Below are 23986 nucleotides of genomic sequence, written 5' to 3'. Positions count from 1 at the left end.
TATTATTTATAATAAATAATAATAATTTTTTTTGCCGGACGGCCCTTTATAGTTCATCTGTTGGCCTGTTTAACCGAAGGAGAGAAGTGCTTTGTGTATATGCATATAGTTCTGTGAAAAAATTCAGCATGTTTTTGGTAGTTGCAATCAGAAAGATGACTTATTGGTTGATGAGTGATTGATGGTGTGTTACAATTAAAGTTGTGGCATATTTCGAATTAAATATCATTTAATGTTTCCCTGTGAACATTAATTTGGACGGGACTCCAAGGTTTGTTCAAATGATCATCTGTATATATCATTCTGTGAAAAAGTTCAAACTTGTTTTTGTAGTTGTATTAAAAAAGATGGTTTATTCTGACAGATGTTGAAGACAGCATTTAAATGATACACGTCTCTTTTTTAATAGCTTAAGTTTTTTATATGACTTGTAAACTATGGTTAACACGGATTTACCAATGGTTTGTTACTAGTTTGTAAGTTCTTCCCTTATAAACAAACTATATCTTTCAGGTTTTGGGTACACCAACAAGGGAATAAATAAAATGCATGAATCCTAACTATACTGAGTTCAAATTCCCACAAATCAAAGCTCATCCGTGGCACAAGGTACTTGTAATATTAGGTAATGTTAGGATTTCATGCTTAATGTATCTTCTATTGATTCCTTTTTCTTTGTTCACCATTTTCGGTAGAGTGGAGAAAAGGACTCCTGTAATTGCCTTCAGTCACCTTCTTATTCTTTGCTTTGCTTTGCATCAGATATTCCATAAACGCATTCCTCCTGAAGCTGTTGATCTTGTTTCTAGACTGCTGCAGTACTCTCCTTATTTACGTTGCACAGCTGTGAGTGAGTATATGAAATTCATTTTTTTTCCTTTCAACAAAATTCTCTCTATGCCTCATTTAGTAGGAACATTCCTCCCACGCTGCAATCACCTTTAAGTATTTGTTTCTAGAGTACTGATATTTTCATAGTTTCCAACATCTGGTTGGAACAGGAATAAAAGAATGCATGTGATGGTTGAAATAGACTGTCTAAAAGGCCCAATAATTTTGGAACTAATTGACTAATCTGTACTTGATTCTTCTGTGTGTAGCCACTATTGTAGGGATGGTAGAAAAAGTATCCCATATTTGAAGCTGAGTGGAACCATGAGTTCAACTTTTTCACGTTTACGTTCTCAAATTGTTGGTGTCTCTTTCTTCTCATCATTTGCACTCTAACTTGCAAATTGGATTCCTTTCGATGCCTTGGCTTGACTCATCCCTTTTTCAATGAGCTATGTGATCCAAACATGCGCCTCCCAAATGGACGTTTCCTTCCTCCATTGTTCAATTTTAAACATCATGGTATGAAGTTTTTGGATGAAATTACCTCACATTCCCAGAATATTGTTTTATTTTTGTTCAAGTTCCTGTAATCTTTTTTTTTAGGGTTGAAGGGCGTGCCAGTTGAGACCCTGCTGAAGTTAATTCCTGAGCATGCCAGAAAGCAATGCCCCTTCCTTGGGTTATAATCTCTCAAAATATGGAACAAAACATCAAGTTATTTTTTTATGCGCGCCGCCTGTTCTCAGGTTCACATTGTGTAGTTCGTTTGTATCTCCCTTTTTTTTTTTTTTCAAAAGATTAGGTAACCTTGACAGGTATTTTGTTTACCCTGTATCTAATCAACTACAGCTTTTGCTAATATGTGGATAAAGAATGAATCTCTATCTGATTAACTATTTGATGTTCGAGTTTCAAGTTTCAGCGTTATCATGTCTACCCTGTTTCTCTCTCACCTGCAGATTTTGACAATATGTGATCAACTAGTTGATGGTCGCCTTTCAAGTTTTTGTCTTGAACGGATTCACGTCCGTTTTCTGTTTTATGGTTGCATCCCCAAATGTTTCTTACTTCGACGGTACAATATTTGATATTTTTAGATACATTTTCAGACCTATTATTGGTGCAAAGTAGAAGTCAAAGTTTTGTATCTATTTTTCATGATATTATACATGAATTAGGTATATCATGGTGAATTCTCCAGAAAAAATTGTTTCTTTCACAATGGAATTTGATAAGTCAGATTTCACGTAAGCGTTTACAATAGTCTGTCTTGAAATTGTAAAGTGAGTGTACATGTAACATAAACTCAATGAGTGACCAACTTAAAATGATGAAAATTAACAATCAATGCACCCAAAAAAAAAAAGGGTCAATTCCAACCATCAACGAACGATTGTAGATAAATTTTACAATTTGCATTTACTTTTTATTTAAGGTACTCCACAGACTCTTACGTCCATATTCAAATATTGCTCCAGCAATAAACATTTTGAGAAGACAGCATAAGATCTAATATAAAGAGGCAAGTAACTCCAATAAAGCAGCAGCAAATTGCATTTCAAATATTGCTCCAGCAATAAACATTTTGAGAAGACAGCATAAGATCTAATATAAAGAGGCAAGTAACTCCAATAAAGCAGCAGCAAATTGCATTTGAGTCTCCTTATTAATAGTCAAGAACAGGGGAACATGTACAAATAGTGATTTAATTCCATTCTGCTCCGCAAACCGCAAGGAATGATAGTATACATAATTGCAAACAAATCGGCCAGCATCATCTGAAGTCGTCACTTCATAACCCATCTTTGCCAATGCATTGGTAATATCCTCAACAGGAAGGCAAGTCTGCAAGCAGTTAACAAAAGAATGTAGAGAAAAAATTTAAGCAAATCCATGCTGATTCCCATGAATTATGTGAAATATAACCTCCATATAAGAATATTCATATGATTTTTCCCTTTCAGAGTCGAATGAGTTCAAGACAACCATTCGAAGCTGGATAGAGATGATTTATGGTGATGTATATTCTCAGGAATCCTACATTTGCTGCAGTAGTTACTACTTATTCAGCTTTAAAATCTCTGTATTTTACAATTAGAACTCATCAACCTAACAGATTCACACAAATGATAAAAGCCATTTCTATAACCTGAAATGAAGCATTACTAAAAACAATTCTACCTCTCGTATTCGTGAAATCGCACCATCCGCAGGAACAATGGGGACTTTCTGCAATAAATATGAACACAAATATCAGTTCCATCCATCACTTAAGTTGGATGGGAAAATATTAAGTCATGTCTAACCTGAGGTTTCCATCCCATCTCATCAGGGCAACGAAATGTAGCTTCATTGACAGCTCGATGCTCTATGGCAAACCTTGTTGCACCACTATTAACTCCAAAATGTAGCTGAAAATAAATATCAAGACAGCGAAGAAACTTAGTCGATTGGAAAAGACTGGGTCTTTTAATCATAGAGACTCGAATTGGACCAAAAGTCAAGAGTTGAGAAGCAGGGGTGAGAAGAATAGGGGGAAAAGTTCATGCCTTGGCTTCACAAGGGCTTTCATCATCAAATCTTACAACCTGAACTCCTGAACTCTTTTAATTACATCTACTTTCCATGTTCATCAAAAGATTCAATAGATGATTAAAATTCAAGTAACGATGAATAAGTTCCAACTCTAAAGATCCCTTTAAACAACCTAGATTGAAATCTTGTAATATATGTTTGCAAGTGCTTTTTTTCTTTTCTTTTTTTTTTTTCCGTAATTTTTGTAACAAAGATGACACGTTTCGACAAAAGTTAGTAGTTCAAAAAGTAGCTCATAAATAGAAAGTAGGCAGCTTGTCCTGTTCTAATAAGCTGATATTATAGTGAGTAAAGAATCAAAATAATCTCAAATACAGAAAAAAAAATAAGAAGAAGAAGAAGATGAAGAAGAAAGGAAATTTAGGACTGCCATTTTCAAACACAATCCACCAAATATCCCAATGAATCCCCTGGTTGGTTTTACTAAAAATATAGATTTTGATCAAAGATGATGAAATGTGCATTTGAAAAGTTGATAAAAATTGTGGATCCCATGAAAGATGATGAAATGTGCATTTGAAAAATATGGATCCCATGAAACGAGTTGTTGAAAATGAGTTGGAGGAAAAATGAGTTATAGAAAATGGGACCAAACAGGGTCGAAAAGAATGGAGATAAATCCCTTCCCAATTGGCAGATTCGACAATTGAAGTCAGTACACAGTTCACAGCCAATGAAGCTGTGGATTAAAAAACTGATTTACCCAGTTGTAATATAATTGAGGAGGCAAAACGAGAAACTGACCCAAATTATTCTCCTAGGATTTGATACATTGACGTCCTGGTTCACAGCAGATTGCAGTGTTTGACATAGAGGAACAAGAGCTCCTTGACCTGCAGTATCAAGAATGGTGAAACTACCAAGGATCAACCCTTTTGGAAAACCCCTTTTTACCATATAGTCTTGAAGATTGTTAACAATTGTCTCTGTCGGATTTTCTGCAACTCCATGGAACTTCTTAAATCCAGTCACATGGATTGTCACTGGAGGAGCAGGTCCTTCAGACCCCATCTATAGATAATTTAGATGCTTGCAACAATGTCAAAGCATGAACTGTTCAGACCAATATCTGAATACCTGATAAAGACAAAACACCAAATGATGCGTTAATATACCTCACACAACAAAAATGAGAAAATTAATTCCCATAATATCCGCCAGAGAAATCAGTCATGTTATACAAGTTAAAATGCTCACATTGTTTGTCTTCCTTTATAACAAAACTCTTTAATTCTTATCCTTATTTTCAACCACACATTCACACAATAAAATATTTTACACGTAAAACCAAAACTTTTTCTTACGTTTAACTACACATTCTCCAAATAAAAAATCACACTCAAAAACATCATTTTTTCGCAATAATGACCATCAAACAGGATAGTACGTTTTGAGGTCCTCTATTCCATAAGAATCATTTATTACATAACAAAAAGCTTCAAGCTATTATTCATGACTGCAATTTTGTAGAAAGGGAGTTGCGAAAAAACAAACAAAACTCCGTTGATCAGGACGCAGTAGACGTAAGAACCTAAAGACTTTATAATAGTCCGCTCGGCAGGGCTTCGGCTTTTTCACAAGGGTGCTAACTTAGGCCAACTTCCTTTAAAAAGCTCTCCCTTCCATATAATTATCCAAACATATTCAAAAGCAATTTGTTAATCTGTGAACAGCTTTTAGCTCTTCAAAAGCCCAGCCAAACATACCTTAAAGAATTGAACTACGGCAAAGAGAAACATACTTATCCAAAATCAAATAAAGATCAACTAAAACCCCAATATCCCTAATACCGTAAACCCTTTTGATTAAGTCTGCACTAAACAATCCAAATTCCAAACCAAGTCAATCATACAAGAAATCAAAAGCCAATTTAAATTCAACAAGCATGATCGAGATAAAAACAAGTGAATCTGAGATGAGCAGGATCAAGAAAAATACCACAAAATTCGAAACTACGCCAAAAAAAAAATAATATAAAAAATAAGAAATAAATAAAAGAGGTGAAATCTTTTTTAATATTAATTTATACGCTAACCTGAAAGCTCAAATGCAGATGCATAAGAAGAGGAAATGACTCCACCACTGTATTATATGGCCAAAGCAGTGGTTATAATTGTAATTTTATATTGCTTTTGGTAGACTAAAACCTGATTGGAGACGAAAAAATAAATAGTGGGTTTGGTTTTACTGATCCACAATTATAAATTATAAATGATTTATAACACAATTATTGCAATGGTGATGATGAACTTTAAAGAAAGAAAGAAAGTTGTGTTGGAACAATAATTGAATACAACAAATTAAGACTTAACTTCATAAATAGTCGAGTTATTCTCGTGACAGTGGAGAAACCCTAAATGGTCCCTCATATTTGTGAAAAATATCGCGTTGGTGCGTTTGATTGAAATGGTTCTCGTTAGTCCTCTCTAATAACCTAGTAATTTTGGATATTAGAGGGTTGAAGCTTACTACAATTGGAGAAAGGATGATTAAAAAGAGATATGATTTTTTTTAATAATAATAATAATAATTATTATTATTATTATTATTATTATTATTATTTTATTTTTTGTAGAAAATGACAAAAAAAGTAGAGAGAAAAGAAGGAAATTAAATTATTAAAAAGAGATGATATTAATAGGTGATGGGTGGAATATTTTTTTTGTATCATGCTCTAAATGAAAGAGAAAAGAGAAATATTGAAGGCGAGATATTGCTTATACGAAAATATTTTTCATATTTTATTTTATTTTTGTTTGGTGAAAGTCTTTCATAATTTTGAGAGTGAGCGAAGATTTTACATTTGTACTTTCTGCTTAAAAGTTAACTGTGAAGGAAATCATTGACATTTTGAAAAAAAAAAATATTGACTTCCTAAGATTTTTTAAAAGTCTTAATCTGATATTTAAAAACTTTTAAGAACTTTTAAAAAGTCTATGTTGAATATCATAAGACTTTTATAGCGTTTTAAAAAGTCTTGATTAAATACACTTCCAAAATGTAAGAATATATGACACATCTACCTTGTTTGGCCCCTATTTTTCGGAAATGAAGATGGGAGACAGTGTTTTTTTGAAAAATAAGTGATTGAAAAAGAATGAAAAGTTTTCGATTTACGAGTATTATTATTTTATAAAAAATTGTGTGATTGAAAATATGATAGAAAAGTGTAATGTAATGAAATTTAATATAATGATATTCAATCGAAGCTAAAGTGATCAGATCATGCATTTGACAACTTAATATTTTTCAAAAGAAATATTGACGTGTAAATAAATTTTCGGGGGTAATTTTTAGTTTGGCCAAGTCAAAGAGCCAATTTTTCACTTTAACCAAAAAAAATTTGCCTATCACCAAAATAGCCTATTATTGAGTAAAAGACAAAAATACCCTTAAGTAGTTTATATAATTACAAAAATAGAATTTTGTTTGAAAAGACAAAAATACCCTTAACTTACAAATTAAAAAATCAAACACTTTTCACTTTATATTTAATTATTTATTTTAAACAATTACTCAAATTAAAAAAATTAATATTAAATTTACTTTCTTGTTTAAATATTTCATTAATTAATTATCTTAATCGATTATGTATATTATTTATTTAATATTTAATTTCTTTATTTAATTATTTATTTAATCACTTGCTTAAATAAAAAATTAATATTTAATTTGATTTCTCATTTAAATATTTTATTAATTTATTATCTTAATTGATTATGTATATTTAATAAATTATTTAATTATTTATTCGGCGCCCGTGGTGGCTTGGAATCCGTTGTTTCAACCAGAAGATTTCATGGATGATCCGCCGCAAACGCCTCTGAATTTTACAGCTCAATTAGATTCCAGCGGCCATTCAAAGGGGAAAAAGGAAGAGGAGCCTAAAGATGAAGATCAAGGTGGAGACACGGGATTGGATCTCAATCTTTCGCTTTAGAGGAATTCTACTAATTAATCCTTGTTTGGCAATCATTATGAGAGGAAAATAGAGTTTTGAATAGTTTACGAGCAAAATAAAATTATTGTGTGAATGCTTGGTTTAAAATCTATAGAGTAATTTTGAATATTCTATCTATGTTTATTTTTTAAATCTTGAGTAATTTATCTTTAATGAAAAATATGTTAGTCAATAATCTTGGATTTATTTGCTATTTATTATAAAATTATTTATTTTTTTGGTGGAAGTTAAAGAGTGGACTGTGGCACCCCGAAATTTAGATTCCTAAATTTGGAGATATTATATTTTAACTCTCTTGAAATCATAAATACAAAAGCGATTTAATTTTTCTTTGACAAATTGAACATTATTGATTTCATTTTAGGAAATAGATTTGTACTTAATAAAATCATAAGGCGATAAAAATAAAAGTTTACTTTATTTCAAAACAAAATATAGAACAATTAAATTGATTGTCAACTTTAATCACCGAAAAAGAATCCAACAATTAAATATAATATTACTGAGTCCGTGTCACCACAAGTCGTCACCTCGCATCATTTTGCTTTCATCATTTGAAAATTGGGAGAGATAACGTGGGATGAGCTAACGCTCAGTAAGTAAACTTCATGTATATGATGCATGCTCATGATATGCATATGAGTTACTTACAAATAAAAATCATTTCTCATTATGTATTCCCATTCTTTCGTTTCTTTAAAAACATTAACATTGACATCGTGAGTTCACTTGATATATTGTCTATAGTCAATCAGAATGCAATGAGTCATGTTATTTGGAACCCGATCGAATCTACCAATAATACCGCAAAGCGGTTAATATTAACATTGAACATTCATCATTCAACCGCAGAGCGATTAACATTAATATTCATCATTGGTCGAGCACACCGGTCCCCCTCGCCCCATTTCCCACTCACAGCTTTATGGCATAGACATACATCTCATAACAAAAACATTCGAAATACATATCTTTAAACATTTGCTGAGTCATTGGCATTTGGAAACCTTTGTTCGTTGAAACTTCGTGTATGCTTATGGATGCATTGTCGTGCATGAATATGTCATAATAAGCATTCATAATATAAAATGTAATAAATATACATCAGGTTCACATAATAGCAAATTAGATAACACTTTCATATATTTAATCATGTAACGTACGAATGAAAATAAAGAGAGGTTTACTTACCTCGAATCCTTAGCAACTAACTTTTCAAACGGCAAGTAGAGATGTTCTTAGCCACCTACAAAATCAACATGCCCCAAATCCTAATGCATTATCATTTGCTTAGTAACTTCGATTAAATCCACCTTTAAAAATACCACTAATTGGTTCAAGGATCACTAAATATTAAACCATTTTACTACCTACTTCAAGAACACACACACACATAGACAGACAACACGTGTGCACTCGCCTAGTTACTTTTGTACATATACAAACATACACATATACATACCGTCCACACGTTCACACTGAAGATATATATATATATATATGTGTGTGTGTGTGTGTGTGTGTGTGTATAGAGATACAGTGTATAGATGTGTGTGCATAATGGTGTGCTTGTGGATCTTGCTGTGCATATAAATATGTATATAGATATGCGTGTACATGGGTATGCATATATATTTGCATAGGTGTTCGTGGTATAGTGTGGGTACACAATCTTCCATAAAATAATATTACACGTAAATTGAAAAGTTTTCCTCTTTTTCAACCACTCATTTTTCTAAAAAATACTATTCCCCCCATTTCCATTTTCAAGTAATGGGGGTCAAACGGGGGGCTATAATTTAAATTGCGAGGAGGTGCATAAATAGGAAAAATCAATACTTTAATATAGGGACGTTTAATGTGGCATGCAATCTGTTAATTATGTAATTAAGCAACAAATCTTTCCATGTAAATTTATTTAGCCATAACTTGCTTGATTTGGTTATAACATCCTTTCTTAATACGAAACGGATGTCAATTAAATTAAGGTAGAATAAATCTTCCTAATATGAATATAAAATGGAAGGTTACGCGGGCAAGTCAAGATCGTTAGTCAAAATTGCAAGTGTACAACATAATAAAATATCATATAACTTAATGCAAATTTAATGAAATTAAATGCATGTTAAATTTAGAATTAATAAGCACGTCGATAGTTTAGGGCGTACAAGGTACATTCCAGTACAACAACACAGCTTGTCACGACAAAATAATAGTAATGAAATTAATTAACCAGACATGATAATTACGGGTTAAAAAAAAAAAACATGCGATGTTACATGGACATTGAATGATTCAATCCGAATATCTTAAAAATAAGGTAAAATTAATCAACTCTCATCGAACTTTCAACAAATTACTATTTATTCATAGAAACTTTAAGGGTGTGTTTGATACACCAAAATTTTCCATGGAAAATGAAATTTCAACAACATTTTCCAACTTTTAAGGTGTCTGATGGGTATATTTTTCCATGGAATCAAGTTCTTTCTTTTCTTGAAATTTGAAAATTTCTTGGTTTTTAGTGGGAATTGGTTTTCTCGATTTTCCATGGAATCAAGTTCTTTCTTTTCTTGAAATTTGAAAATTTCTTGGTTTTTAGTGGGAATTGGTTTACCCGGTTACTCTATATATATATATATTTTTTTTTTTTTCGTTTTTCATTTTTGGTTGGCAAAATTAACAAATTATAAGAATTACTGTAAAAAAAATATTTCCATTTAATTGACAATTTTCATGTAAAATAAAGTCAAACGAATATTAAAAGATAGATGATTTTCTTGAAGTTTTTTTATTTTTTGCAATAGAAACAAGTTTCATCCCCAATACCAGTAAAATTTATCCCTTTAATTGACAATTTTCATGTCAAAGAGAGCCAAACGAATACCAAAAAATACTTTTATTTCAACGTTTTTCACAATAATTTACAATTCTCATGAAAACGATTTCTAAGCAATTTAATCCCTTGAAATTCGTTTTCAATTCAATTTCATCTTTACAATCAAACGGACCCTAAAAATATCTCAAGACACCTTTCAATTCATCATTCGTGAACAAATCAGTTACAACTCTTGACAAAAAAAACTCACATTGTTGGCACGCTAACGACATTAAAAGCCTCCACCTCGAACGAAATGTATTATTAATTGTATATATCTACACAATCCATTCTCTATGGGTAAAGTTTACGATACGACCAACATGAATGATTATGCTAATATTAAAACAACTTCACAGATAAAAAAGAAACATGACAAACCATAATATTTTATACCAAAAAGTATCTATTCAAATATTGTCGTACAAGAACGACGACCCCACTCATCGTACGAAGAAAAGGAAAAATATATGACTTATAATGGGATCCACTCACAAAGTGAATATCTTTTCGATACATGAAGTCCAAATTCATCTATTTTTAAATAGTTCGGAGACTCGGAGTCTCACAAAATCTCACATTTGAAAGTCAGAAATCTTTAGTCAAACTACATAAATGGTTAAGGAGCTCCTCGTAATTTTTTTCTTCTCCGTCTGAATTTTATCTTGGTTAATGGTCATTATGGACTCGTTCGACAAAATTTTATGAAGATGCTTCTTTTATTTAAATTTTTTTTTCGAGAAAACTAATTAGGCTCTGTTTGGGAGGAATTTTGAGAATTGATTTTTTGATCGTTAGAAGAAAAGTGGAGTCCACTTATGAGAGAATAAGTCAAAAATTATGACTGAAATAGTGAAATAATAGTCAAAAAATCAATTTTTTGGGATAAAAAATTCTTCCCAAACAAGCTCTAAGTATAACTTACGCGAGAACCTAAGGGGCTGTTCTCTTTGTCGTTTTCGAGCCATTTTCTATTTTCTATTTTTCAAAAGGGTGAAAACGTGTTCCCTTTCCCGTTTTCAAAAATGAATTTTTGAAAGAAAAAAAAATTGTACTAAAAACGCAAAACGGCAGTTTGAGTGTTTTGAGTGTTTTCAGTATAAAAATACGCTGAAATTGAAAACACGGGATACGACCCAAATGAAAAACCAACCCTTACCTCTCTCTCACAGTCTCATTGTCGTCTCTCTCCCCCCGTAAATTTTCGCCTCTTGTTCTCTAGGTTTGCTCTGCCAATCTCACTCAATTCTTCAACTCCCACGAATGGCTGCGCTCCTCGGTTCAACGCCTCAGATCGGCTAGGAAATTGCGTGAAGAGGTGAGACTTCCTGTAAAAATTTCTCATATTTTGACCGAGTGGTTCTTGAAAATTCCTTGCACTAAATCTTTTTAACTCTCAACTTCACAATCGCAACTCATGGTCAGTGTAGACTAGGTAATTTAGCCTTTTTTCCAGTTTATATTTCAGGTGTTCTCTGTTTGTATGATTACGTTACTCGACCTCTTTGATTTCCATAGTTCATACGGTGATTTAAAGGATTCATTTTGATTTTCATAGTTCATATGGTGATTGGGGTGCTTGCATTTGTTTATTTTTTTTTTGATTTTATGTACAAACTTGTAATATAGGGAAAAAAGAGAGGGTAAAAGATGTTGGGATAGAAGGATGATATTGCAATTAAAGCTGTTATGAGGTTGGGAATAATCCGGATTTAGCAATTACCCTTGTGAGAACATCATTGCTTACAGGAAAAATGTACATGCTAGAAATTTTGAATGGACATTTGGACGTGTGCTATCGTAATTTTCGTATGCAAAAACATATTTTTATGAATTTTTGTGATATTTTGAAAGAGAAAGGGTTGTTGAAAGATGGGAAAAAAGTGAGCGTCGAAGAGGGCGTTGTTATGTTTCTGATGATTGTAGGATACATTACACGATACAGTGTTATTGGTGATAGGTTTCAGCATTCCAACAACACGATACACAAATGGTTTAAACGAGTTATAAGAGTTGTTTGTTCATTTGGCACTAAGATAATCCGTTCGACTAATCAAGACATATTGCATGAGCGAATTTTGAGCAAATATCATTTCTTTAAGGATTATATAGGCGCAGTAGATGGAACACATGTTGCAGCTTGGGCTCCTGCATCGAGACAAAACATCTTTTCGAGGAAGGAAAACTAATGTAACACAAAATGTGATGTTGACATGTGATTTTGATATGATTCACATTTGTGTACTCTGGTTGGGAAGGTACTGCTAATGATTCGCGAGTGTTCGTTGATGCAGTAACAAGAAGCTCGAACAACTTTCCAATGCCACGAGGAGGTATATTCTTATACTTCAAATAATTATTATGAATATATTTACAGTGTCACATTATGTAAGTCTTTTTTTTATTTTGCAGATCAATTTTACCTTGTTGATTCTGGATATCCAAACATGCCTGGATTTCTTGCCCCTTATCGAGGTCAAAGATATCATCTGCATGATTATGTTGGGCGGGGAAGACTACGTGGGAAGGAAAAATTGTTCAACTATAGACACTCCTCATGCCGTAATATTATTGAACGTTGCATCGGAGTTTTAAAGGCAAGATTTCCTATTTTGAAGTTGATTACCAATTATCCATTCAGTAGGCAAAGACAAATCCCTACTGCATGTTGCGCAATAAACAACTTTATTCGTTAGGAGCACGCATTAGATAAGTTGTTCGTAGAGTATTCAGAGGAGAATATGGTGTTTCAAAACATACCAGAGTCAAGTCAAGATCAAGAAGTCATACATTTTGATGCTAGTCAAACAACTAAAATGGGATAAGTTAGGGATCAAATTGCTACACAAATGTGAAATGATTACTCAAGACATCGTACATGATTTCGTGGATGTAGTTTAAATTTTGTTTAGTGTCTTTTTGTTTTGTTATGACACGTAAACTTCTAACAGTATCTATTGAACTATGTTGTCAAATTTAATTTAGGTTGTGTTTTTTATATCTGTCAAAAAATATTTCAAAATTCACCAACTTCAAAATTTATATGTTATTTAATACTATATTAACATGAAACTATTAAAATTTATTGTATAATCATATTTCTTGAATAAAATATTATTAAAAAATATTTTCAAAATTTTAAAGTAAACGCGTTTTTCAATTTTATATTTTCAAAAATAATTTCTCAAAAATGATAAAGAGAACGCATTTTCAGTAATTTCAAAAAAGACACTCAAAACACAAAACACAAAACACAAAATACAAAACTCAAAACTACAAAACTGAAGCCCGAAGAGAGCACCCTAAACCTCCCCACCTTTTTGAAAAATTATTTTTCAAACAAACACAATAAGCAAAATTAATGCCATTGGTACGCTAACACGATATTTAACTGAAATTAACAATCGAAGCGACTTTGGATTTCCCAGGACTGTGTGTGTTCGAAGAAGATCTGCCGTCTCCCTTCAATTTAGCCTTCTCGCGCGTAATGCCTCTCATCTTTCATATACGTATGTTTCACGTTTACGGATGCATCCATATTACATACGCGTATGAAATTTCAGATCTGGACTTAGAATTAGATTTCACAAAGTAACTGTTTAATTATTTATTACGATACAGTTATGTGCGTATTTGTCTGAATCAATTGATCTTCTTTGTTTGATATGCGTATTTGAATCGAATTTAAATTTGCTTGAATGGACATTTTATTCTTATATTTGTGCTTGTTCTTTTCTATTTTCATCATTGTGCTAAACCTGGAGGTCATTTATAACATGCGAGTTTCATGTTCAATCATAGATAAAAATGATTACTTTGTGAATTCTTATTATATCACACGAAGCCTATTGTTTTCGTGCTTAATATTTATAATTGTGTTTTGCTATGCTTGATGACCTATTAGTTTGACAGATCCACCTTCATTATTAATGCACTTTTTGCAATGTTGATTTTTTGTTTTTGCTATTCCATGTGCTAGGATCTGGGGTTCTCAGGATGCCCATCATTTCATTTTAAATGAACTACACAAAGTAATTACTGGGTTTTCTTTTATAAAATGGGAAACGTATATTAATTTAAATTTAATATCAGCTGGGAACATAAACTATCTTTTTTTTTTTTGGGGGATATCAGCTGGGTACATAAACTATCTTTTTGGGGGGGAAAAAGGGAAAAGCCGAAATTGAAGCCAATACAAAAGAAACTTAGTCCTAGGGTTATTTAGATACTCAATTCATCATATAAACTACTGACTCTTATATATTGTTGCTTCCACTTCTTCGTGTCATCTGTTAAACAATGAAAATTCTAGTGAACTCCAATATTTTGTCGAGTTTATGGTATGCAGTAATTTGAATTTTATTTCTGTTTTGTACAGATAAAAAATCGAAATGGGGTTATCATTTACCAAACTTTTCAGCCGGCTGTTCGCTAAGAAGGAAATGAGAATTCTTATGGTGGGTCTTGATGCTGCTGGTAAGACCACCATACTTTACAAGCTCAAGCTGGGAGAAATCGTTACTACTATTCCTACAATTGGTATGTTCTTTCATGTACTTATTGGCCGTTTGAATATGTTTTCTGTTCAGTTGTCCTCTTCTTTGATCTCTTCTTTGATTCCTAGTTTAATGTTCTGTTCTTCTTTGCTTGTATTAAGGTTGCCTCTGGCTTCCATTGTACCACTTGAATTCTATTAATTAGTGTGCAATGTGCATGTATTTTTGCGTGTGATTATGTGTGAGTGCAACACACCCACACAGAGAGATGACTCGTTGTTAACAAAAGGGTGGGGAAGAACCAAAATTCCAAGTTCCCAGTTCTTAGTCATATAGGTAGGCAAGTGAGAATTCAGTGAATTATTAACAAAACTAGTAGACCAATTCAATACGATGTTCTTCATTAATTATGTTATACCTCATTCCAACAATTTTAACCTGACATTCACTTGGTCAGATACTGCTAATGTAGTTTCTAACCATTGTTGTAATTATTCACCCCAGCATCAAAGGACATAAAGATATAGTATAATACTTATTTTCAGTTACAAGGAACTCATTTCAATTTCCCTCCAGGATTCAATGTGGAAACGGTGGAATACAAGAATATCAGCTTTACTGTCTGGGATGTCGGTGGTCAAGACAAGGTATACAATATTAATTCACAGTCTTGTCTTTACTTTTGAAAATTCCCTAATGGAGTGGGCCAACTATGTGAGAGTGATAGAATAACAATATTTATTTATGACTTCATGGAAGCTCTCAGAAAATCAGTTCTACTGAACTATCCTATCTTATCTTAATTTGTTATGTTATTGATTGTAGTTTCTGCTTAACTTTTTGGGCTTTTTTTCATTCGTTTATGTTACCATGAGGAACTTGATGCTCTAAATAAGCATCATTATTACAGGGTAATTTTTAAAATGTCTTGGCATATTTCAGATCAATTGGAATGCAATAACAATATGGAAAATGAGCATTAAGTTATATATGTGCTTTCAAAACAGAAATATGGGTAAACAGATTAGAATAATGGCTTAGAACCACATTAAATGCTTAACGCTCTAGGTTTAAGTCATTCATCGAAGATACATGTGCACTGGAGATTAGGTAATAAATGTGTATGGGAGGATCATTTTTTGGGGTAAGGGGTGGCTGGATGTAGATGCTCTGGGTTTTCGTAGCCTGCACATTCAGATTCAAATAAACTACTTGGCTTGCAGCTGACGTCTTCCACTGCAGCCAGTTTATATTATGTCTTGAGATAGTCGTGATTCAATGCTAAAAATTAGTTAAGTATCAAGCTATAGTCCTGGACAATGGCATTCACAAATGTTTTTACTCATTTTTCTATTATGCCATCTGACTTAATATTTCTTATGTTTTATCTAGAACCATTTTGTTATACTGGGGAATATGCTTCATCTGTGGTATATACTGAAAGAAATAAGCATACAATCTTTGATATATGTGACCTTTTTTCAAGTTGCCTCAGTGCTAGTTAAGAAGTCCTAGTCCCTCTTCAAAATAATAGCTACACATATTGCATGGACTCGGGTGCAAGAGTCGGATATATTTTTCTAAGATCGACAGTATGGGGTTGCAGCTAAAAATAATCCAAAATTTTGACATAGATACATGGATACATCATATATATATGTCCTAAGCACCACTAAGCACTCTAGTGACTGGCACGCCACAATAGGTAGTGGAAAATAATGGTTGGTTACAAAACTGTTTACACCACCTATTATAGTATGCTATGTCACTTGGTATAATAAGCACCGGTGCTTAGGAGATCAATTCCATATATATATAGAAATGTGAAATGCACATCAGAAATCATTTTATGTACACTACCCAAATAACAAAAACAATATAAAAATGATCCTCTTTTAATTAAAGGACCTAGCAAGGATCCCATACCCCTATTTTTTGAAGAGTTTGAGCAACATGGAGCTACACTACTATCTTTGACTGGTCGAATTTTTTTCGTGAAATGCTATTGCCTGCATTTTACTTAATTTTAGTATTTAACTTTTGAAAAGTGTGCATTTGGGTTCCCATGTCATGGAAACCGTCATGTGGACGTCCAAATCACACACTTGGAAGGTTGGGTAGCCGCACTAGTTTTCCCAAAAATGTTAAACTATGTTAAAATTCGTACCATTTGACTGTTATCACATTAAAACATTGTGACAATAAAAAGACAGTTTGACTGTAGCAAATGAATCAACAACAATGGGACTGAGCAAATAATCGTTACAATAAACATAATTAAGAATCTTGTGGAGAAATAACAAGAATAGTTGATTTTTACCCCTCGGTAAGATGGTAACTAATTTTGGGTCTACATTTCATTTCCTATTCGAATGTTGCTCGATGAGCTTATAATTATAACATTATCAAAAGTAACATGTCACCTGCTTATGTAAGTGGCTACTACTTTTCCTCCCTCGATCATATCCCAAACACAATTATTGTCCTCCCATTATACAATCCTTCTGGGGTGCACAAAATGGATGCCAGCTGATGGGCATTGTACTGTAAGTTGATACTTGCCCTGACCCTAGCCCCACACTTGATTAAAAATGGAAAATGCGAAATAAAAAGATTGAACAGAGTTACATGGATCAATCCGTGATGCTTGAATGATTATTTAAGATGGTATTAGGGACATGCAATTGCACGAATAATTTCTTAATTATATCTTTCTATTGTTTCATGTGTGCCGTCATTTGTTTAACTAAAAGTTCAGTGTTTTTAAAATTTGACTATTTTGTCTGAGTTTACTCTGAACTCCATTGATCCAGATTCGACCATTGTGGAGACATTACTTTCAAAACACTCAAGGACTTATCTTTGTGGTTGATAGTAATGATCGAGATCGTGTAGTTGAGGCTAGGGACGAGCTGCATAGGATGTTGAATGAGGTAATCAAACTAATGTACACGATGTGCCTCTTGTTGGTATTTAGTACATTGAAGAAAGGCTTTGATAAATATAAGACAAGAACTCGGAGGTATTAGTAGAGGCTATAAAGCCTGTTTACTTAACTGAAGCAAGATGGATAATTGTAGGTTTTATATTGCCTGATTTTGAACTAATGCCTGTATAGGATGAATTGAGAGATGCAGTGCTGCTGGTATTTGCAAACAAACAAGATCTGCCGAATGCTATGAATGCTGCTGAGATAACTGACAAGCTTGGACTTCACTCGCTCCGTCAACGTCATTGGTATTGTCTCGTGTGCCTATATGAAAATAAGAGAAGATTTTTTGCAACTTGGTCCACATGTAAATCCACATGGCTTATTTCAAATGCTAAGGGCTTTCCTTTTTCACATTTCTCACAGGTATATCCAAAGCACATGTGCAACTTCGGGGGAGGGGCTTTACGAGGGTCTCGACTGGCTCTCCAACAATATTGCTAACAAGGTCGGCCAATTTGATTGCCCTCTAAGAGCTTATTCTGTTGGCTTAGTTCTTATTCAGCTGATTGCAAGCCCTTGTGATCTTTTTCCTTTTTCCTAATGCAGGCCTAAACAAGGCATTTTCTTCAGTGCTTTTGATAGCCGAAAGCTTGTTGAAGAGGAAATTATTTCCCATTATAAGGGCTTTTTATCATGTACACCTTGCTTTACTAGAGCAATCTGCCTTCTGTGCTTAATTTTGTTTCTCGTAGAGACTTGAGATTACTGTGAAGTAGATTCGAAAGGCCTTATGTACTTTCTGCATTCCTTTTTACGCTATATTAGCAGCATGTGTTTATTTTGTTCAATATAATTATACTTTTCCCCTGACTTGGTGGATAATTGGAGATTAGACAGACAGTTAAGAATTAGAATATAGCCCCCAAGTTTTCTAAAAAGAAAAGAAACAATACCTCAAATCAATGACACATCACCCTCCAAACTTGAAAGGGTTCACGAGGAAGATCACGTTCAACTGAGTTTTCACCTTCTTGATATTCGATTTCTTCTAACCCGACTTAGAATTCAAGCGAGAAACAGCCATTAACGTGTCAAACTTGGAAGTGAAAGGCAAATGTTCATCGACTAACCTCCTATCTCGAAAAGAACTAACAATGATACTTGTCATAACAACTCTTCAAAACAAAGAATGTTATCTAGAAGAATTTTTGGCCTGAATAAAAAACTCGCAATAATTTCTACTAGAAAATAGCATTACAAAGATATACACTAACTGCAGGTTACAATTTCATGACATCAATTGCTTAATAGATTTCAAGCAAAATGTTGGCAAGCAATTAAAAAGAACCAAACAGTTGGATTTCCAAAACGCTTTATATAAGGAATAGTTTTTAAGCTACCCGTATACTACCAGACGCTGTTATATCTCTACAAGACCGCAAAAGAAAACTCCAAATCACCACACATAATGATCACCCAAATGAAAGCATTTCTTAAAGATTCTCATTGCAGTTTTCTTCTTTATCTGTCTTATGTACGCCACATTCAAACGACTGTAAATGCCGATTGTACGGTAGAAGAGAACCGAGAAGCAAGGGTCTCAGTGGCAAATGCTTGAAGCTGCTTCTTAGCGTCTGGAATCAATGTAATGGAAAATTTTAGTACTCAAGGAGACACGTATATATATGCACATATATATCTAGGCGTCTTGCTATCTTCACGTAAACATTTTTCCATGAAAAAATTGCCATGAGGCTGAGGTGTAATATAATGGCATGATAAATAAATAAAACTTTGAGGACTTGGAAGAATTCTCATTTCCGACTAGTAGTTAGAGCTTCAAATAAAATATTGTATGAATTCTTTTGCATTCATCTATATGCTCAGTTCTCCACCGGCCGAGAGAATTTGCATCTCTCCACCAATGGAGTTCGACTTTTGTGCCGAAAGGCTATTGCGCAATTCAATAAAGATAGAAAAACGATATTTGCAAAATAATAATAATAATAATAAATAAATAAATAAATAAAAATAAAACAGGTGTTAGCTCCAAATTTAACTAATATCAAAATTCTACACTTTTTGTTAATTCCATAAGAAAAAAAAATGTTGTGAGTATTTATTCACAACGCATATGTTGAGTTTGTGACAGGCGAAGAAGATAGATTAGTGAAAAGGTTCCTGGTGCTAGGCTGGCTGTCTGTGGTTTGGGCAGGCGGAGATGTGAAGTTTGATTTTATCGTACCATAGAATTAACTTGAACCACAAGAGGGTAAAAATGTTCCTAAAAAGAACAGGATCAATATCACAGATCTATAACTTGAGGAGGTGACACCTAACGAGCCATAGATTACCAACGGAGAGTGCTGTATGTCTAGTTGGAATATACAAAGATCATCCTTTCTTACTAATTTGAATTACATAAAGACCCTCAACGATGCTCTGTAAGATACTAAGATAAGTTTAACAAGACCCAAAATATGTCAGACAAAAATTAGTAATGCTTACTCCTTACTAAAGTACGTTAACAATACACAGACACATGCAAGGATATATATACACATGAACATACTTGTGTGACCTATACAAAAGTGAACTAGACAATATAAGATTTAATGTATTTGAATGTTTGAAACTTACACAGGGATCTCTTCTTGCATGAATAGAAGAGTAAATGGACCCAGTAGTGCAGAAGTGGGTGCGATTGGCTACTATAGATGGAACTGACAAACTATAATTTGCAGCCATCACTATATTACTCCTCATATGGTCATAAATAATAGAGTATAAACCAGTATATCAAACATTATATCTGGTAAACAACATGTTAAAAACTGCTGAAATTTAAAGGTTAGATCATTAAACCTACACACCTTTGCGGCATTTCGTAAAGCCAACAATATTTGCAATGCTGAGGGTCAAACAAACTCCAACAACAAGAAGATAATCAGCTTGAAACCTTACAAGGGAAAATATCCCAAGAAAGAGCCACAAAACAGCCTACAAGCACAAGCAAGATCATTTAGCTCCCTTACAAGGGAAAATATCCCAAGAAAGAGCCAAAAAACAGCCTACAAGCACAAGCAAGATCATTTAGCTAAGATAGTGAATATGTAAAACAATTCTCAATTTTTTTCAACTTTACAGAAACAACTGGGGTCAGTCTAGCTGTATTGAAACCAGCCGATATGATAACTCAGTGTCCAAATCTAATAAATGTTTGTAACTAAATTGAAATAGACATATGCATGTCAAAGAAACTATGGGGTTTGACAAAGCCATTGATACAAGTTGATGAATTGAAAAGTCGATCAAATGTGGGTCCCATAAAATGTGAAGTTAAAATTTAAGTTTGATTTGTTGATGAAATTTTAGCAAAGTTTTATCAAACAAGCACTATGTCTCTAGTTGACAAAGATGGCTATGAGGCAAATACCTTTCCAGAGAAATCGCATGTCTCTAGCATGTATTAGCATAACTCTTTTAAGAATTCTATGTATTAATTGTGTATTATATTAAAAATATGAGGTCATATCATATGCTTTAATACAGAATGATACTTACAGTAAGGTATAAGGTCCACCAGAACAGCCATGAATCCTTCTTATTAATCCGAGCCAATGACTGAGAAGGAGAGAGCCGGAAATTGGGTAAAATATATGTCAGAAGAAGTCAAATACAACATAATGATTCATATTGTAGAGACCAAAAATATCTACAACCTTCAAATATATTGAAGGCATCACCAATGGTAAATATGCTAAGTAAGATTGTGTGACACATAATTACCCACCTCTTGGTCAAGGCATTCAAATTTCCACACACTCTCACCCTCTTCATTTATTTCATTCCACCATCTTAAACCGACCAAGATGCGTCCACTCACATTCTTGACTACCCAAAAATCAAGAGCAGCTAGAAGCACGGTAACAACAAAAATAATGACAAAGCTATCAAAAAATAGAGCTGAAAGTATGTAAAATGCCAATGCTGCAGCCTGCCAAATGGAAGAATATAATGTTATCCGTATGTGAAATTTGCAAAATAGAAATAACATCAAAAAATAAGATATAAAAGACCTTGAATATCACATGGAAGAAACATACAACTGGATGAGCATAATTCTCCCCTGCAGGCTGAGAACAAAAATAAAGAAATTTATGATGAGCAATCAAGCAATGTTTCTATTCATTTGTTTTTTTGTGTCTGAGAGAGATGTTGGAAGACAAATCATTGGAGGGTCTATTAGATAAACTTATGGTATTTCCCCGTCCAGATGCAACAGAAAATCCAGAGTTCTGTTTTTAGCCCTGTTTGTCATTCCCAATAATAGAATTCCTTAAATCTAATTCTTTCTTGCCCTCTTCTTCTACCTGCACCTATATTTTCCTACCTATCTTGATATACAACTACGACAGATGAAAGTTTTCTTCAAGCAAATATAGGGTTCAAAATGCCAACTTTATATATAAACCAGTTCTAACGATTCTACCTGTACTGTTGAAGTCATGAAAATAAGTATATATGTTACTTTTCTACACTTTCATTTTTCCAGTGGTACTCCCCCAGGCTGCAACAGGTTTCGTTTCATTTACTGGTATGGGACTAATTGGTCACACTTCTCAGCATACTGACCCACCAATTGTTCACAATAATGAACCAAAAAACCAAAACAAAAATAAAATGAAACCTGTTGCAGCCTGGGGAACTGCCTCTGGAAAAGATTATACATATATTAAAAGATTTAATATTATTGTGTATTTTCAGTAAAAAAATTTAGCTGTAAATTAAATTAAAACTCTGGTTGTGTATTTCCAATAAATATTATTTATTCTCAATAAATTATTGATAATAACAATAGTTATTTATTAAGTAAATTTTTTTGTCAATCTATAGCCAATAATATTGAGCTTTAAAAGAGTTTAAGACTAATAGAAGTGTCCTAACATATCTGATAGTATCAAAAAATAATTAAATACGCATCCAAAAAGTATCGAAAATTTTAAAAATATAGTACTAAATTTTAAAAGATCCACACCATCACGGTGGCTTATTGAAAATATAGTTTAGGAGATCAAGGATGCAGAGTGACGGTGGATCTTTTAAAATTCCATACTATGCAATTTAGTTGCAGAAGATTGAGAAAATAATACGAAAATCAGTGTACTTAAAAGGATGATTTTATGGTGCATCAACAAAAATATGTTTGATTGAGAAAATAATTTTAGAAAGTGCCAGCCCTGACTTACAATGCTACACAAGAGTCGGTAACTAGATGATTTATAACCATTCGGAGAATAAGGTGAAGGGGTTTAGCAGGGGGACCAGAGGATGCCATTAAATGCAAAATTGGATTTTAATGATAAAATGAAAGACAAGCAGAGGCTAATTATACGCAGAAAACAGAACCATCGAGGCAGGAAGAGAAAACCACAGAATGTAAAACTAGGTACGACACCTAGGATTTTACCACATGCAAAGAAACATGTTAAAATGCATCAGAAATCAAACGAGAAACCAGGAATTACATTTGTATCGCATACGCTGCTACTTCTTTTTCATGTGCTGCATGGCGTTAAACTCAAGTAATTTAGCTTGGGCCAATAGAAATACAAAGTATAATAGCAACCACTGGTATAAATCAAATCCAGAGAGTGCAGTAAAAACCAGCATTTCTCTATAATTATTATCAGACCACCATAAACTGGAAACCGCAGAGTTGAGAAGGGCAAAAAAATAAAACCCAATTAAGTCCGTCTTCTGTCCCAAACAAATCCTCAACCTAGGACAACATTGATTGTGTGCCATTCCACTTAATTAAAATTTCCAACCAACATAAACAACCTTTTTCCAATTTAAACCCCCTCACCCTCCCCACAACCTCAAAAAAAAATAAAAAATCTATAATCCTAATCATAGTAGCTTCCCACCTCGACCATAACTTAAAATCTCTATGTTCTTAATCCTGTAAATTGTTTGAACTTGTAAAAGACAGAGACGGGTAAATTTCATGAACAAAGCTGAAAAAATCACCTTAAAAATGAAAGCAAGTCTTCGATGAGACTAAAACCAATTGCTCATAACTGACATATAAATTATGTCCCTGCATAACTTATCCTCAGCAAAATAGCATCGATATAACCATTTGTTTTTCTTTTATCAAATTTCAGCGAATGCTTCTGATAGAATATGAGCTGCATAGTATCAAACGATCCCAGAAGGTAAATTTATGGCTATGTCCATTACACCAAAGTACTTATCAAGACCGTCAACTTATGCCCTGTCCATAT

At 33.2% G+C, this 23986-nt stretch overlaps 3 protein-coding genes and 1 long non-coding RNA gene across 7 annotated transcripts in view; 2 read left to right on the top strand and 2 right to left on the bottom strand.

Annotated features, from left to right (window-relative positions):
* Positions 1–301: 301 nt before the first annotated feature.
* On the top strand, positions 302–1744 carry LOC111411770. Of its 2 annotated transcripts, none has more exons than XR_002705893.1 (3): positions 302–609; positions 763–1353; positions 1438–1744. It is a non-coding gene; the product is annotated as an uncharacterized LOC111411770 (long non-coding RNA). The 2 variants fall into 2 exon arrangements; XR_002705892.1 differs by having other exon boundaries at positions 302–625.
* Positions 1745–2227: 483 nt separating this feature from the next.
* On the bottom strand, positions 2228–5678 carry LOC111411768 (pyrrolidone-carboxylate peptidase-like). 2 transcript variants are annotated; one of them, XM_023042369.1, is made up of 6 exons: positions 5465–5678; positions 4174–4506; positions 3141–3245; positions 3016–3063; positions 2440–2679; positions 2228–2343 (listed from the first exon to the last, which is right to left on the bottom strand). In XM_023042369.1, exons 2-5 carry the CDS (start codon positions 4438–4440, stop codon positions 2440–2442), a joined length of 660 nt encoding a protein of 219 aa, XP_022898137.1. In that variant the 5' UTR covers positions 4441–4506; positions 5465–5678; the 3' UTR covers positions 2228–2343. The 2 variants fall into 2 exon arrangements, with proteins under 2 accessions (XP_022898137.1, XP_022898136.1); XM_023042368.1 differs by having other exon boundaries at positions 2228–2679.
* A 7924-nt stretch (positions 5679–13602) lies between these two features.
* LOC111411767 (ADP-ribosylation factor-like) lies at positions 13603–18566 on the top strand. Of its 2 annotated transcripts, none has more exons than XM_023042365.1 (7): positions 13603–13752; positions 14647–14807; positions 15341–15411; positions 17578–17697; positions 17883–18001; positions 18120–18201; positions 18303–18566. In XM_023042365.1, exons 2-7 carry the CDS (start codon positions 14660–14662, stop codon positions 18306–18308), a joined length of 546 nt encoding a protein of 181 aa, XP_022898133.1. In that variant the 5' UTR covers positions 13603–13752; positions 14647–14659; the 3' UTR covers positions 18309–18566. The 2 variants fall into 2 exon arrangements, with proteins under 2 accessions (XP_022898133.1, XP_022898134.1); XM_023042366.1 differs by having other exon boundaries at positions 13613–13777.
* Positions 18567–18912: 346 nt separating this feature from the next.
* The window catches only part of LOC111411766 (Golgi apparatus membrane protein-like protein ECHIDNA), a 5829-nt gene continuing 755 nt past the window's right edge, over positions 18913–23986 (bottom strand). The window contains exons 2-6 of the mRNA XM_023042364.1: positions 21776–21832; positions 21490–21693; positions 21261–21320; positions 20570–20696; positions 18913–19330 (exon numbers count right to left, since the gene is read on the bottom strand). Of these exons, the coding sequence (XP_022898132.1) occupies positions 19242–19330; positions 20570–20696; positions 21261–21320; positions 21490–21693; positions 21776–21832 (537 nt within the window). The 3' untranslated portion in view covers positions 18913–19241. The remainder of the gene's footprint in view (positions 19331–20569; positions 20697–21260; positions 21321–21489; positions 21694–21775; positions 21833–23986) is intronic.

Source organism: Olea europaea, chromosome 16 (genome assembly GCF_002742605.1).
Source record: "Olea europaea var. sylvestris chromosome 16, O_europaea_v1, whole genome shotgun sequence".
Taxonomy (NCBI): Eukaryota; Viridiplantae; Streptophyta; class Magnoliopsida; order Lamiales; family Oleaceae; genus Olea; species Olea europaea.
This window is presented reverse-complemented; position numbering and strand designations above follow the sequence as displayed.